Genomic DNA, 16,699 nt, shown 5'->3' on the forward strand with positions numbered 1-16,699 from the left:
AGGCTGGGAGAAGCAGGGGAAAGGGGAGGGCGCCTCGGGCCTGGACGCTCACTGAGGACCCTCATACGCTCTTCTCCCCCACACTCTGTTCCTTGGCAGAAGGATTCTTGTCCTGGCTTCCATCAGGGGGCGCCGGCTTGGCCGTGGGGTTGGGGCTGCTGCTGGCAGAGGGCAGGAGGTTGGCCGACTGCAGGACGGCCTCCGAATGCTCCCGAGCCTTCATGCGCAGGGCAGCCACGCTGGCTGTGCGGTTGCTCTGGCAGCCGTAGGTGGGAAGGAACGACAGCCCCATGGGGTCCGGGACACAGCAAGAGCACAGAGGGCCCCCTGAAAAGAGGAAAAGCAACAGGCTGCCATCACTGCCCACATTCTGTCTACCGGGACACGAGGTAAGGGTAAGGGGCCGACTGATTCTGTTTGGTTCAGGACCCATATAGGAGAGGTGACAGGACAGGGGCTCAGGACCCCAAAGATGCACAGCACAAGAGATCCAGCTGTTAGCCCAAGGAATTCTCAGAGCACAGGGGAGACCTCACCCATTCTGCTTCCCTCACCCACCAGCTGGGTGGCCTGATACTTACTGATGCTAATACTTACCTCACAGGATGGTTATGAGGATCCAGGAAAGAAATCCCACACTCACCTGGACTACATGCCAAAGCCCCCGTGACAACTCACAGGGATGCTGCAGGGACATTTTCAACCTCTGAAGACGAAGGGAACCCAGCCATTTTTCAGACAGCTACTAAGTCGTCAGGACATTACTACTTATTGAGTGGCTTGAACCTAACCATTTAATGAACAAAACTTTTGGGTATTTCTTATGGCCCAAGAGAGTCATGAAGAATTAACTGAGACCCTCAGGGCATGGTGAAATGAGGTTTAAGAACCTCTGAAGCAATCAGTTGGGAAAGCACTTTGCATAGGTCCCATGTACGGAGTGGGGCTTGGGAGCAAGTGCCTGGCCCCAAGCATGCTGGCCAGCAGTACATAAACCAGCCCAGGAATGCTGTGAGCCACCCCTCTGCAGGCTCAATTTGAGGAAAGTCCCTCTTCATGGGTCATCCTCAACTGTGCATTTATTCAACGACTATCCCATGAGCACCCAGCCCTGTTCTACACCCTAGTGACAATCAGCAGGAATAAGGCAGCAGGACCCAACCTCACGGAGTACAGTTCTAGGGGAAAGGTATACTGGAGCCCTTGAGTTGCTGCTACAAAGGTAGACAGTAATATGTGCTCCAGAAAACACGAATGGAACACAATGCTCAGCAGAGACCTGAGCACAACTCGTCAGAGTGGCAGCCACATGAACGTCTAGAAAGAGCATGCAGCCAAGGAGGAGAGCAATGCAAAGGCATGGACATCGGAAGAGAAGTCACCTGTTCAGGGAGCAGCAGGGTGTTCTGACTGATGGAAGCCAAAGATTACAGGGGAGAGATGGAGCAGATGGATCAAGGCCATCAAGTCCAGGCTGCCCAGCAGCCTGAGCAGAATTCAATACAAGGAAGCCTCAGTAGGTTGGAGTAGAGTGTGTCACAAGCTTACCTACATCGGGGACAGGTGGGAAGGCCAGTGGGGTAGAGCAGTCCTAGGGAGAGTGGCCTGGCACAACATGGCTAGAGAGCAGGAGGTGAGGGGTGGCCAGATTCCAGTTTATGGGGAAGGGTATAGCTTGCACGGACCACTCATGGACCACAAGGAAGGTGATGGAAAGGAAGGATTCACACATGATACCTAGGCTTGGGCCTGAGCACCCACATGAATGGAGCTGCCATTCCTAAGATGGGAGCAAACAAAGAATGGTGTGTGTGTGTGTGTGTGTGTGTGTGTGTGTGTGTGTGTGTGAATGTGGAGGAGGATGGGGAGAGTCTGACCATGGAATCCTGTGGTCCTGTTCCCATCTGAGCTCTGAGGGGAGAAGTAAACAGTACTCAGCAGTCCTGGTACCACCCCTGTCCTTGAGGGACACCCATGGGTTCCAGCTGCCTATCACAGGAAGGTCTGGGGGCAAGAGTCACAGATTTCACACCCAGACCAGGTGGATAAACTCAGCTGTCGGCATGACATGCTTTGAGAGACTTTCTGAGCTCCCAAGACAGAACAAGCAATGGACCTGCATTTGTGATCCCTGCAGGAGATGCACATCCCAGCAGCCTCCACACCCCTCCCCACCCAGTCATCCTGGGCCAACTCCAGAGCCAGAGCCCACCAGGGGAGCAGGAGATGGACCACCTTGGCCCTGCCAAGGACAGTTGGGACTTAGTGCCTTTCCCTAAGGCCTGAGACCTGGGTCAGCCACGGCCCCTGGACCCACGTGGATGAGCCGATCTTTCTCCCCTTCTGACAGGAAGGGGACCACTAAGCCAGTCCTTCACCTCTTTCTGAAAGTGCTCATCAGCTTTGGAGGAAGCAGCACTGGAGACTGGGTATACCAAGGGACCAAAATCCCTTTGTCAAGTGAATTCAAATTCCTTTTAAGCCGCTAAGCTCTTGCATGATCAGGCTCACACTGCACTCTCCTTCCCATGTGCTGGCCAGGATGCTTCCACAGGCTCACAGAGCATCACAGCAGAGCCTACATGGAGCTGTATTGCTCAGAGTTCCCTTTTTGCAGATGAGGAGATTGGGAGTGAATAGCAAGTGGCCAAGCTGGACCTCACCAGGCAGGGGGCCTGCTCCTCAAGCATTGTGTCCCTCTGTCTGAAAAGAAGGCACATTCTTCCCCAGCTTGGACCCTTCCCCAGGCTCGGTCTGTGGGTGAAGAGCCCCACACTCTGCCTTGGAATGTTCTCCTCACACCTCTCTCTCTCTTTAGGGTTCCTTTAGATCGTCACCTCCTCGGGGGTCCTTCAAGACCTCCCCATCCAAAGTTGGCTCCTTGGCTACATTCCACTCTGCTCAAATCTCCAGAGCATCGGCCACAATGGTAGGGGATTGCTGACAGGTTGTTGACTTGTTTGTGGTCTGTCTCCCTCCACCCGACCCCCCCCCCAAGAGACTGAAGACTCCCAAGAGGTCAAGTATCTTCCTATCTTATTCACCCCTCTGTCCCCAATACCTGGCACAGTGCCTGAAACAGGCTGGGCCCTTGGGAAGTATATACGGAGGAAGGCAGGCAGGCGAGGAGAGCCACTGGCCCCTGCGCCCACTTATAAGATCAGCCCTCACGAGACAGCCCCAGCAGCATCCACTGGGATATTCCCACCTCCCTTCCTGGGGACACGGGTCTCCATGCCAGGGCAGGACACCTTCCTCTCTCCTCAAGCACATCTGGATGTCTCTCTTCCTTTCCAAGCCTGCTCAGAGACAAAGGGAAGCTCACCTTTACCAGCACCCACAGTGGCCCCTTGTCACCATCCTGGCCACCCCGAGGGGGTGTGCATTACTCATCCCCACTCTCCAGGTAAGGAAACTGAGCTCCAGGAGTAACTGGCCCAAGTCTGCCAGTTTACTGTTTAGGTGGGACCAGAAATTTCTGATGGTGTTTCAGTGCTCCGGCGCTGTAATAGGGGTTAAAACACAACTGTGGCCTCCCACCTCAATTCTGACTGAGGGTCAATATGCAGGGACAAATCACAAATGCCAACTTTACACAGGGAATTCTGAGAGCCCATGTCACAGCCCCACACCCCTGGTGGGCTGCTAACCTCATGCCATTTCTGGAAGCAGGGAACATGCAGAAAGTTATGCTGGGTCAGATCCCGAGTCCACTTCTCCCACTGGCCCTCATTCAACACAGCCACATACAGACACCAGTCACAGCTCGGTAGGGAGCTGCAGGCTCTGCTGGGATAGTGCCAGTGCCATGGACATGCTGGGACAGTGCCAGTGCCATCCAAGGACTGGGACCCCCTCCAGCATGCTCCCAAAGGGAGCATATGTTTGAGGAGACCACATATGAAGAATGGTGAAGGCCCTAAGCAGTAGGAATACTGGACATTTTCATCTATTTAGAATTTTTCTCGCTTTTCTACAACTAGTGTGATTTAAAAATCAAAAACACAGGGACACCTGGGTGGCTCAGTGGTTGAGTGTCTGCCTTTGGCTCAGGGCGTGGTCCTGGGATCGAGTCTCACACTGGGCTCCCTGCAGGGATCCTGCTTCTCCCTCTGCCTGTGTCTCTGCCTCAATCTCTCTCTCTGTGTGTTTCTCATGAATAAATAAATAAAATCTTTAAAAAATCAGAAACACAATTTTAATTTTAAAATGAATGTTAAAAAGAGGTACATTTGAGGAGGGACTGGGAGAGGCTGGGCAGCCTGAGCGGGGCAGGTACTAAAAGTCTGAGGGGAGCTTGCCTGGACCTTTGGCCTGTCAGGGACCTGGGAGGGACCACAGTTCTCAGGATCTGCCCTGGGCAGCCTGCCCCTGTCAGACCAGCCCAAGAAAGGCAGGCTCAACTTGGTCAGGCTGATTCTTGCCTCCAGTGGTGAGGCTTTGTTCCAATGTAAGCGTCAAGCAGGGAACTAAAAGGTCTGTGACTCAGTGATGAATAGGCCACCTGCAGGATGGAGAAGTGCCACTTGGACAAAACAGAGCCTCTTTCCCTAGGATCCACAGCCTACACCTGCACAGTCACATCCACAGCAGGTGGGCTCCCAAGAAAGCCACCAATAACTACACTCCTGGCCCTCAAAACCCAGATTCAAGAGTAAAAGAAACACATTAGCTCCCAAAACCAAGGCTGCAGGAGGGAGCAAAGTCTGTGCACATGATCTAGTTCACCCCCGACATTGGAGGGATGGGGAAACTGATGACCAGGAACACGACGACTCTGGGACACTCTGGTTAGTTAGCACTGTCAGGACTATGCACACGAAAGAAAACTGTTGAGTCTTTAAAAGGAAGGAAACTCTGGCACATCTACGATATGGATGAACCTCCAGGATGTTATGCTAAGTGAACAAGCCAGTCACAAGAAGGCAATTATTGCGTGGTTCCATTTACGTGAGATGCCTAGATGGGCATATTCATAGAGACATAGAACAGTGGCTGTCAGGGGCTGGGGCAGGTGAAAGTAGGACATTCTTGCTCAGTGGGCAGAGCTTCAATTTTGGAAGATGAAAAAAATTCTGGAGCTGGAAGGTGGTGATGGTTGCCCCACAAGAGGAACATATTGAATCCTTTTGAACTATATACTTAGAAGGAGTTAAGATGATCAATTTTACCTTCTACATATTTTATCACAATTAAAAATAAAATAAGGTAAAATAAATTCTTATAAATAAAACTGTAAGAGTTCAGGTCAAGGTCATCAGGATCATGAGGACTGCCCATGGCTGTTGAGACTCCTGTATGGCTCTTCCAATGGGTGAGAACCTCCAAAGTCCCTCAGGATAAGCACCCCCCACTCAGCTACATACCACCTCACATCCATGGGCTAAAGCATTCAACCCACCCTGCCAGTTGTGTCTTTGGCTAAGGAAGCAATGCATGGTTTGTACACCTCCCTTGAGCCAGGCCTCTGCCCCATGCTCTGCACCATGCCCGTTGGGTGGGCATTTCCACTGTAAGGCAGCAGGTGACCTGAGAGATGGTCCCAGGTCAACAAGATTCTTTGGTGCACAGCCCCTGAGAGATGTCACCCTCTTTTCCTCATCTACACCTCAAGTCTGAAGAGTAGCTAAAGCATCCTTCAAAGGGGGTTGATGCTTATAGGTGGACTCATACCCGTCCAAACAGCCACATCGAGGAGTGCTGACAGAGGAACCACTGGGAGTCACGCTTTGCCCTGCCCTTACTTGGATGAGAACATGGAAGATGTGCCAATTCAGAATGCACATATGGGCAAGCCAGAGAGCAATCTGTACAACAGACAAGATCAAAAGCAAACAAGGAGACAAATCTAACATGCTAATATTTATCAGGGAAAGGTATAGAGTCTCTGATGTGTGCCCAAGGATCCAACCCTACACAGGGGGGTGTGGCTCAGGGGAGCATGTGGTCAATATGACCTCACAGTAAGCTCACTGCAACGTCATAGGCTGTGGGCTGCCTTAGCAGAGGAACCTGCGGGGGAAAGGAGGATAAATTCTTTCTGCCCTCTGTCATGGTCAGACCATCAGACTTGAGGGAGGGGAGAGGGGAGGAGAGAAGGAAGGGAGGAGGGTGAAGTGAAAAATGAAACTATTTAGCTGGGCTGACCCCAGGGCACAGTGGGCACAAGATAACTATCTCTATCTCTCTCGTGCCAGGAATGAAACAGAAGCAATGGATAAAAGTATGAAAAAAAAAAAAAAGGAGTTTTTCTTTCTTTACCATCACATGCTATGCATTTGCAGAGGGCTTCCTAGGTTCCTGGTCATCATACCCAGAAGCCCCCTTGAAGGAACATTAGAGAACCATGCACATGGGCTACTGAGTGAGAAAGGGCTTTATTTAACTCCCTTTCAGCATAAAAAAAGTGGTTTTAGAATGGGATGTGAATTATAAAGTTGCGTTCTTCCAACCTTACCGCATTTTCAAAATTTCAATTGATGGTGTTAGAACTTACTACCAGCATTGCTCTTAACTCCTATAACCCTTTTTTAACAAAGAAAAATATTATTTCCACAAATAAGAGTCTCATAAAACTAACTCCGATTTCTTCATGATTCCAGAGTACCGATAGCATGGCCAGATTTCCCCAAGGCCTCCTTGCCCGAACAGCTTCGGCAACCCGGACCCTGACTGAAAACCAGAAGTGACACCACAGAGCTCCACCTGTGTAGTGCTCCGGATGGCAGATGGACCAGTAGTTACCAGCTAAAATCCCAGATCCCAAAGCATATGTGCTTTGCTCTGAAAAGCCAGACTCAAGGATCTCACCAAAGTACTTAGAGATTCTTTCAAGTGCACTTCTAACATAAATCATTCAGTTTCAAAGACTACCACCCACTAGAGAGAAATGTGCCTGCTAATGGCAGACTCATTGATGGCTAATATTGAGAAAAGACACAAAAATTTACGACAGCCAAAAGACTCAGAATGCACAGTAACCTGGAGCCATTTGGTACGGGGTAAGCAAGGAAAGCAGCACACCCCAGGATGGCCTGACACCCCTGGCCCACAGCAGGGACTGTCTCAAAGAGATGATGTCTGAAAGTTGTTTGATAACCGCCCCAGCAGTGCTCGCTTCGGCAGCACGTATGCTAAGATAACTGCCCCAGCCTGTGACTGTTAGTGATGGGGAGACACTGAGCCAGCCCGAGCACCCCCCTTTATTACATCAGGAAGGTAACAAAGACCCTCGAGAAAAAAGTCTACCCCCAAATCGAGTCACCCATTATCAAGATTCCATAAAGTGAGAACAACAACAGGGGGTCTCTGAGGCCTGAAAAGCGGATGCAGCTTGCCTCTGAGGTGGAGGAAAGAGGGTTTTGACGTGTGACCCCCAGCCCCACCGCTCACCGGGCACAGGGGTCTCTCTCCATCTTTCCACACCTCGGGCTCCTTGTCTGTGGGGGGCAGTGAGACAAGCACCTCTGTGAGACATTCCATGGCACACCCAGCACTAAGGCCTCAAACAGTTACTATTTCCATAACCCCATAGAAATTAAAGGGTGATTCTAAGTCACAACCCACAACTTGTTCCAATTACCAACTTGTTCCAATTCATGTCAGCCACCAGCTGAAGAGCTGGCCCTGTGAGCAGCCCCTGTCCTCCAGGACACCCAGGACGAGCCGGGAGCTCTGCCACAGCCCACAGCCCACAGCCCGGGAGCAGGAGCAGCCGCCAGTTCGGTGCCTGTCCCCCATGCCCGACTGCCACCCTGCTGCCACCCTGGCCTGCTTCCTCAGCTGAGCCTTTCCTATCAGACCACAAACTAAAATAGCTAATTCTGCCAACAGAATTTTGGGGAGTAAGACAAACAAACTTTAAAAGTGTCCTCTTTTGGGGCATGCCTGGGTGGCTCAGTCAGTTAAGCATCTGCCTTCGCCTCAGGTCATGATCCTGGGGTCCTGGGATCGAGCCCTGCATCAAGCTCCCTGCCCAGAGCCTGCTTCTCCCTCTGCCTCGGCCTGCCTCTCTGCCTACTTGTGTTCTCTCTCTCTCTCCCTCTCTCTCTCTCTGTCAAATAAATAAAATCTTTAAAAAATAATAAAAATAAATGTCATCTTTTTAATTACTAGATTTCCAGAGTTGGGGCTCTAGGGGTTTTTTTTCCTATTTTTTTAATCTAGCAAAAACCTATAAATCATGAACGGGCTAAAAATTAAATTAACTACAGAGTAAGTCAATCTAGTGTGGCAAATGGTAACAATGTGACCAACCTCATGGCCCAATAACAGGGAACTGACTGAATAAGTTATAGTCACCCACGGAGAACACACGAAAGCTATGACAGAATTATATTATAGAAGCATACTTAGTGCTGTGAAAAAACTATGATGACATATAATAATGAAATATTAAGTTTTCAAAGTAGGTTGAGAGGGACACCTGGGTGACTCAGCGATTGAGCATCTCCCTTTGGCTCAGGGCGTGATCCCAGGGTCCTGGGATCGAGTCCCACATCAGGCTCCTCGCAGGGATCCTGCTTCTCCCTCTGCCTGTGTCTATACCTCTCTCTATGTCTCTCATTAATAAATAAATAAAATCTTAAAAAAAAAAAAAGTAGGGGGGATCCCCAGGTGGCTCAGAGGTTTAGCACCACCTTCAGCCCAGGGCATGACCCTGGAGTCCCGGGATCGAGTCCCACTTCAGGCTACCTGCGTGGAGCCTGCTTCTCCCTCCGCCTGTGTCTCTGCCTCTCTCTCTCTCTCTCTCTCTCTCTGTTGAGAAATAAGTGAGTCAATATGATCCCAGTTTGGTACATGTAGGTATGTGCTGTACATACAGATCCATGTATGCATAATACATATGTATATACACATAGTACATATATGCACACATATATGTACAACCATGTGCCATATCCACATGGCATCAGTTAAAATACATATAAAAATTTATTAGTAGAAAATATCGATAAATTTAAACTTTTTGGCTTAAAATTTTTAATTTCTAAGTTATAAAATATATAAATTCATTAGAGATATACGTTTACAGATGGGAAGAAAACAAATGTACTAATACTAAATATTCATAGTGGTTGATTCTGGGTACTAAGGTTATGAGTGACTTTTACAATTTTCTTTGTGTTTTATTGTATTTTCCACCCTTTCTATATTGACCAGGTGTTACTGTCATGAAAATGGTGTCCTTTTGGTGACTTGTGATTTCCAGTCTTCTTCCATTCAGATGATGAGAACAGATACTCTCCTTTAGAACAGAGCCCCACTGATACAGCCAAGGAAGAAGGGCCATGTCCTCAGCATTCAGCTAACACTCCAAAACTGTGAGTGGCCTCAGCCTACACTAACCAATGAACATGAGGTGGACAAAATAGCATGGAAAACCCACCGGGAGCCCTCGGCCCATCTCCTGTTCTGTGAGGTTCAAGGTCAGCGAGTCCCTTTGCACGAGGTATGACCAACCCACCAGCAGTCAAACCCCCTAAAACAACACAACCTCTTCCTTGCGGCCCTACCAACGTGTGCCATCACCAACGTCTGTGCAAGAGCCATCTGGCCCCTAAATGAAGCCTGAAAGTGGTTTTGTTTGGAGAACATACTACCTCCTGGACACTAAATTAAAACACACAATTAGATTTCCATTAAGTTACAGCAAATTCTGCTGAATTGATCTAATCGGCCTACATTCCTATATGACATCATGCTTTAAAGGCTTGGCCTGAACATAAATACTTAATGTAATAAATACAGTCTGAAATATTTGATCTCCTTGGCAGTTTAATTGATCTACTACAGAGACTGACAGGAAAAATTAAGTTAGCTCTATCCCATCTCTGCCAATAGCACATTTTCATCATAAAGGCATGTGAACTATAATTTTGGTGACAAGCAAAGCTCATGCACACTGATTTCTTATTGAAAGTTCAGGTTAAGGGTAACAGATTTGAACAAGGAAATGAATAAGTGGATTTATGAGATCTTTAACACACATAGTTCCTGTTTTTTGATAGATAGATCGTTTCTATTTTGTGATTCCTAAGACCAGTCCCTTGTTATTCATAGGATTGTCTGAGTGGGGTGTTGGTAAGTGCCCACCATATGTAAGCACAGATTCTTAGATGCTGTGGCTTCGGGTACTCACCAATAATCAAGTGCATCAAGTCAAATTCCTACCCAAATGTCTTCTACCTCAGAACCCCTGATGTGCTTTCTTTTGTCTCCATCTTATGGTTTATGTTGCCTTTTACCATGAATTGTGCTTATTTTTGTACCCAGTGCACCTTCCAAACGTACCATTAGCGCCTTCACCCCTCTCACCCCTATACTTCTGCTGCCAGTACTGAAATGTCCCATTTGAAAGTAAACATTGAATATTTGTGAATATATGAGGAAGGCAGAAAGGGAGGGAGAGTCTCTCCTTCCTGACTGAGCTGGCATTCTCTCTAGGTCCTCAGAGTCACCCTCTCCCAGGTTCTAAGCTTCCTCAGTACCTCATGGAGAGAAATAGGGCTCACGGCAAAGTTGCTCCATCTGATTAATGTCAAAATCCCCAGGTTAATTTGTCAGGTTATTCTGCTAGACTTGATGCTAGATCCCACCCCTGTCTGAACTCCACCTACCACTTGTACACCTACTATCAAATGACAGCCGCTCATTTGTTCAGCAAATGCTCCTTGATGGGAGGCAGCCCAGCCAAACATTCCTTGTGCCATGACAGTCTCAGAGCCAGCACCAGGGTCTCCTTTCTGCTTGGATGTCTTCGAAGGGGCAAACAAATAATGACAACACCCAGATCCAAGGACCCTGGCACAACCAGAGGAGCAGCAGGGACATGCGTTCTGGGCAGCCCGGTGCCAGTTAGCACTGCCCACCCTCCTTCGAGTGGCAGCCAAAACTCTGGACAGGCAGGCTGCTTCTCCCGCTGCCTCTGGGCACAAGCCAGAAACCTTCTGCTCAGCTCCCTGCACTCCAGGGCCCCACTGATTAGCAGGAAGGGCAAACCCATCAGCACCCATAGGAAATGGCTTCTGGAAAGTGAGTTGCAGTTTTTAAAGCCAGAGAATGACAGCAGGTGCCTGTAAAGGAAACAGAATCAATACAGGGTGTGGGCGGCTGGACGATGGGACACCTGGGTCTCTGACTTGTCCTGCTTCTGACAGATGTACTACATGACCTTGGGCAGTCCCAGCCCCTCTCTGGGCCTCAGTTTCCCCACTATATCTTGGAATGTGAACCCACTCATTAAGAAGATTCCTTACAAATCTTAAGTGTTGGGATTCTCTCCCCTGTCTTCCTGACATCAAGTAGTCATGGAGAAGGCTAGGGCTGACCCAGTCACTTTCCCCATAAGCAGTGACTACCTTCTGCCCCATCGGGTTCCCTGCTCCCCAAATACCTACACCTTTACAAACAAGCCAAAGGCCCCTGAAGGGCTGCTACTTTCCTGGATCTGCCCATACCTCAGACCTCATAAAATGTGCCTTGCAGGCTGAGAGGCTCTCCCATTGAGGAGCAAATACCTGCAGGAAGTAAGACTTTCTGCCCCAGAGGTCCAAAATTAAGCCCTAATTAGATACCAAGTGACCTCCCAACCCCATCAGCAGAACTCTAACAATTATTGCCAGCACATACTGGACATTTGGATGTGCCAGGCATGGATACATATTGTACTGACCACAAGCAATATTGGGTATGGCCATCATGATCCTCATGTCACAGGTGAAGAGAAGACTGGTGTCTTCCCTAAGTTGACCCTATGACAAGAGGGAAATGGTTCTGGGCCATGGGAAGTCTGAATCCAGAACTTGGGCTCACCTTGAGGTTATGCCATCCTCTCCCGGGAATGTGGCGCCATCCAACCTCATGCTTTTCTCTTTCCTCAACATACTAGGCCTGCTTGCCTCAATGCCTTTTTGCTCATGCTGTTCTCTTACCTGGAGTCCTCTTACCCACTGGGTAACTCCTATGCTCCCTTCAAGCCCAAATGAAACATCTCCTCTGGAAAGGCTTCCTTAGTCCTATGGGGAGAAATGTCCTCCCTCCTCAGGACTTCCCCAACACTTTGCCTGCCCTTATTGGCCTCTATAGGAACACATGACTATGTCACATGAGATAGAATTCTTTGTTGACTATCTCTCCAAGCCCACCCATGACTTGTGAATCCCTTAAGGTTGGGATGTGTCTGATTCATCACCAGAGAGGTTCAGGCCTGACAAAGTGGGGTACTCAATGGTACTGAATTAAGCACAAGAGGGTCCTATTGTTTGTGGGGTGCAACAGGTGGCCAGCACTGCAGGGTAGGACCAGTAAACTGGAGTCTCCCAAGTGAGGCCAGTCTCTCACACTCAGAGCAGCATGACCTTCTTTCCTTGTTTACCCAAACCTCACTACCATTTACTCTGCATCAGACTCTGTATTTGGGGCTGAGGCTGAGTGGCTTGGAAGGCCCTAGAGGTGAGTCAGATATGCCAGCACCCTTAAAGGGCTTGTAGTCACCACTAGGAAACAAGGTAGGTTCAAAGACAAACACCTCAACTCAAATCATGATGTCAGAGTATCCTCGGCATCTGTGTCACTCAGCCTCTGAAGAGGGCCTTCAATGAATTGAGCTTCTAGCATTCACACCTGTGAGCAGTCCCCTCCACTCAAGCCTCGATTGGCTCTAGGACCAGCTTAAATCAATAAAATGCATCCAGAAGTAACACTGTGCCTGTTGTGGATTAAGCATTAAGAAAGCCTGGCATATTCTGCCTTTCCACTCCTGGGAATCAACCACCATTCAATCCCAACCCAAGCTCACCATGGGAAGAGAGAAAAGGGAGCTCCTGGGCTCCTAGCATCCCTGCCAAGACTCCAGACAAGGAGGTGCCACCATGTTGTACATACCAGCCCCAGCGGCCATCTGACTGTAACCTCATAAGAGAGCCCAGGCAAAAGCAGCAACAGAACTGCCTGGCTGAGCCCAGCCAGTCCTGGGAACCAGGATAGATAATAAAATAGCTGGGCAGTACTACTGCTGCTTTTATTATACTCAGTTTGGCAGTAAAGTAAAACAATACTAACACCTGGAATGGAAATTCTAAGGAAATCACAAGCCAATTTCCTCATGATCATAGATGCAGAAACCCCTGAACAAAGAACTAGCAAACTGAATCCGCTCTATATAAGAAGGATGACATGTCACATCTAATTTGGGTTTATTCCAGGAATGCACAGTTGGATTAACATTAAAAAATCAATCAATGTAACTTACGGTATTAATACATTGAGGAAGACAAATCATGTGATCACCTCAACAGCAGCAGAAAAAGTATTCAGTGAAATTCAGCATTCATTCATATTCATGATTTTTTAAAATAATAATTAAAATAAAACCCATAGAAAACCAAGATGCAAATATCTTTTTTGATAAAGAATATCTAAAACAAAACAAAACAAAAAGATGACAAACATGACTGTGAAACCCTGAGATCAAGAATAGGCCAGAGTTGGCCACCAAAAACACATATCATATGATTCTATTCGTATAATAAGTCCACTGTAGCAAGAGCAAAAGTGTTCACAACCTATAGAGACAGCAAGATTCATAGTGCCCTGAGGCTGGGGCCCTGGGAGCAGCAAGAAGTGATGGCTAATGGGTCCAGGGTGATGAAGACATTCTGATGTGGATCATAGTGATGGTTGCACAACTCACCGAAGATACTAAAAATCATTGAGCCGTACACTTCAGTGGATGAATGGTATGGTGTGTGAATTATATCAGTAAAGGTGCTATGAAAGAACTAGAATAAGGCAAGGATGCCCGTTGTCACCATGTCTATACAGTACTGTGCTCGGGGTTCTGGCTGGCACCAACAAGAAAAACAAGAAAAAGAGATGAAAAGCAAAAGGATTCAAAAGGAAGAGACCAGCTGTCTTTATCTGCAGATGGCCTAATCATACACATATCGTAAAGAATCTACCACTGAACCTAATTACATGAATAAATCTCCCAAACACAATGTTCAGCCAAAGAAGCAGACACAAAGAATCTGTACTGTATGATTTCATTTCTATGTAAAGTTCAAAAAAGTTCAGTCTAAAGAACAGTGTTTCAGAATGTCTGCTTAGGTCGTTGGCAAAGCTAGGTCACCATAAAAGTCAGCAGTGCTCTCATTTAGGAAGAGAGAGGGGCCCAGGACTGGGGAGCTCCTGGGATGCAGGCAAAGTCCTAGAGGGTGGTTACATAGCTGCTTAAAATGGGTCACTAAACTCCAGATGCATGTTTTATGAATTTTTCTAATAAATATATATTTCAGAATTAAACAATTTTTAATGTTTTTAATGTGATTTTTTTAAGCCACAACACAAAGGAAAAGGTGATTTTAAAAGATTTTATGTATTTATTCAGAGAGACACAGAGAGAGAGAGGCAGAGAGAAACACAGGCAGAGGGAGAAGCAGGCCCCCTGCAAGGAGCCCGATGTAGGACTCATCCGGGATCCCAGGATCACACCCTGAGCGGAAGGCAGACACTCAACCACTGTACCACCCAGGCATCTCGGAAAAGGTGATTAAAGAGGAATGGAGGGGAATTGCTGGAAAAAGAAGAGGCTGACTCCAGCTCAGAGTTTAGCCTTGGTGGGCAGATGTTTATTGGACAATAAAGGCATTGCACTCCCAGATCTGGACACTTTATCTTGGCCTGAGCCCAAGGCCAAGGCCAGTGTGAAGCAGGGAGGGTACATTCTTGACTACCTAAGGGGCCTTTGTTCTCTGGAAGGATGTGACCAGACCCTGCCCCAGCACTGGACACCCTGCCTCTCGCCTCCCCCTGCTCCGTCCTCACACAGATGGCACAGGACCAGGACTGCTACTCCAATTGGTAGCAGCTGTTGAGCACCTACTGCATGCCAACGCTGAGCAAGTGCCTGGCACATAACACTTCCTCAGGCCTCACAGATCTGTGGAGGGGGTGGGAGCAGGCTGTCTGCCTCCAGCCCCTCCAACCTGGGATCCCACGTCAGCTCCCCAGGAAGCAATGGGAGGGGAGGGAAGGTCAGAAGAGGTCAGACCTCTTTCCCTTGCTTTGCTACTGTTCCCCGACCTCAGGCATGACCCCAGGGACTGAGCCGCCCCCATTCCCTCCTTGCCCTAAAGGCTGCCCACCACTCCTCCCTGGCCCCTCCAGTTTGGGAATGCTGGCCCGGATGCTTCCTCTAGAGCAGGAGACTGACTGTGATCCCCCAGCGTGAGCGTGGCCTCAATTAAGAAAGCTCTCCCAGGGCAGCTGTAATTAGTTTCCACCTCACACCCAGATCTCCGAATCACAGGTTAGAGGCAACCAGGCTAAGTGCACCAGAGAGAGGGGGCCTCCGCTGACTGTGGCTCTCCTGCCCCCATTGCGCTCGTCCTGTGGCCAGCACTTCCCCGGAACAAACCCAAGCGCCTCCCTCAGCCATTAATAACATCCTCTGCATTAATGAATTGTGAACACAAGGCTGGCCATTAAGACAGTGCAGGAAAATTCTTCGTGTTGCAAAGGCTTTTTCTCTGGACACCCATTACTGTGATGCACACCCTCCCTGCATGGGATAGGATTCTGCTGCCTTTTTATTTGAGAATACTCAATAAGGAAACACACTATAACTGCATGCCCAGCCAAGATGGGTCCTCTCCAACCATCCCAAAGTACAAAACATCACTGCCCATGAAGTCCCAGGGAAGGAAGAGGGGCCCTGCCCAGGAAACCCTACCAGGGGCAAAGGAACCCACTGCCGAATTTGGAACAATAAAGGGTACAAGGAAAAGATAAGTCACAGCTGCAATAAAGTTGAGAAAAATGGGAGACATCTGGAGACACAGACATTTCACTGGCTCCTTTGAAGGTGAGCGGGACCCAGGGACTTGGAGAAGAGAACCGAGGGATCTGGTGAATAACGACGGTATTTACAGAGCACCTCTCATGGACCACACACTGTTCCAAGAGCCTCCAATGTTCTAGCTCATGTGCTCCCCATTCAGTTCTATGACTTCAGTCCTAGGATCTAGATCCCCATCCTACCGATGAGGAGCAGAAGTAGAGACTGCCAGTACCGTTCTCCAGGTTTACATAGCTAGAGAACAAACAGAAGGATGAGGACTCATACCAGGCAGGCCACTTGCTTGAGGCCATTGTCCTGGTCGGCTGCTTGATAATTAAAGGATAATTAAAGGAGGAAACCCCCACAAGTGCCTGATTTTCAATTACATAGCTCTATCCCCAGGGGGCAGTTTCCCCGGCCTGAGGCAGCCAGCTGCCCCACTCCATGATGGGCACAGCCTGGAGGCTAGTGGGCCACACTCCCACATATGGGCACTCTGCTTGACCCACCACCCCAGAGGGGTCATGACCTCCTGCCCTTCAAGGGTGCCAGCCTAACCCCCACTCTTCCCTGGCTCCCTACTGCCTGAGTAGCCCTGCTGATCTATCCAGACACAGCCACACACACACACACACACACACACACACACACACACACACGTGCACACACTACCTCAGCCACTCTCAACAAGGAGCCTGCTGGATGGGCATCCTCAGTACTCCAGCCCTGGAGCTGTGTCTTAGCTTCCCTGACCAAACCCTGGGGCCGGGATGATGGTGCTGCGGCAGAGGGCCAAGCGCTAGAGAGTCTCTGCACTCGCTCCCTGGTCTGAAGCAGAACCATCGAGCCGAGCTTCAC

General features: G+C 48.9%; 1 protein-coding gene and 1 long non-coding RNA gene across 2 annotated transcripts in view; one reads left to right on the forward strand and one right to left on the reverse strand.

Annotated features, from left to right (window-relative positions):
- DRGX (dorsal root ganglia homeobox) overlaps positions 1–16,699 on the reverse strand; it is a 32,311-nt gene that overhangs the window by 1,904 nt on the left and 13,708 nt on the right. Inside the window, exon 6 of the mRNA XM_038577937.1 lies at positions 1–327. This exon is cut by the window's left edge and continues 1,904 nt beyond it. Within this exon, the coding sequence (XP_038433865.1) occupies positions 62–327 (266 nt within the window). The 3' untranslated portion in view covers positions 1–61. The remainder of the gene's footprint in view (positions 328–16,699) is intronic.
- On the forward strand, positions 6,062–9,740 carry LOC111093020. Its single transcript, XR_005380247.1, has 3 exons — positions 6,062–6,223; positions 6,603–7,001; positions 9,163–9,740. It is a non-coding gene; the product is annotated as an uncharacterized LOC111093020 (long non-coding RNA).

The sequence above is a fragment of the Canis lupus genome, chromosome 28 (genome assembly GCF_011100685.1).
Source record: "Canis lupus familiaris isolate Mischka breed German Shepherd chromosome 28, alternate assembly UU_Cfam_GSD_1.0, whole genome shotgun sequence".
NCBI classification, from domain to species: Eukaryota; Metazoa; Chordata; class Mammalia; order Carnivora; family Canidae; genus Canis; species Canis lupus.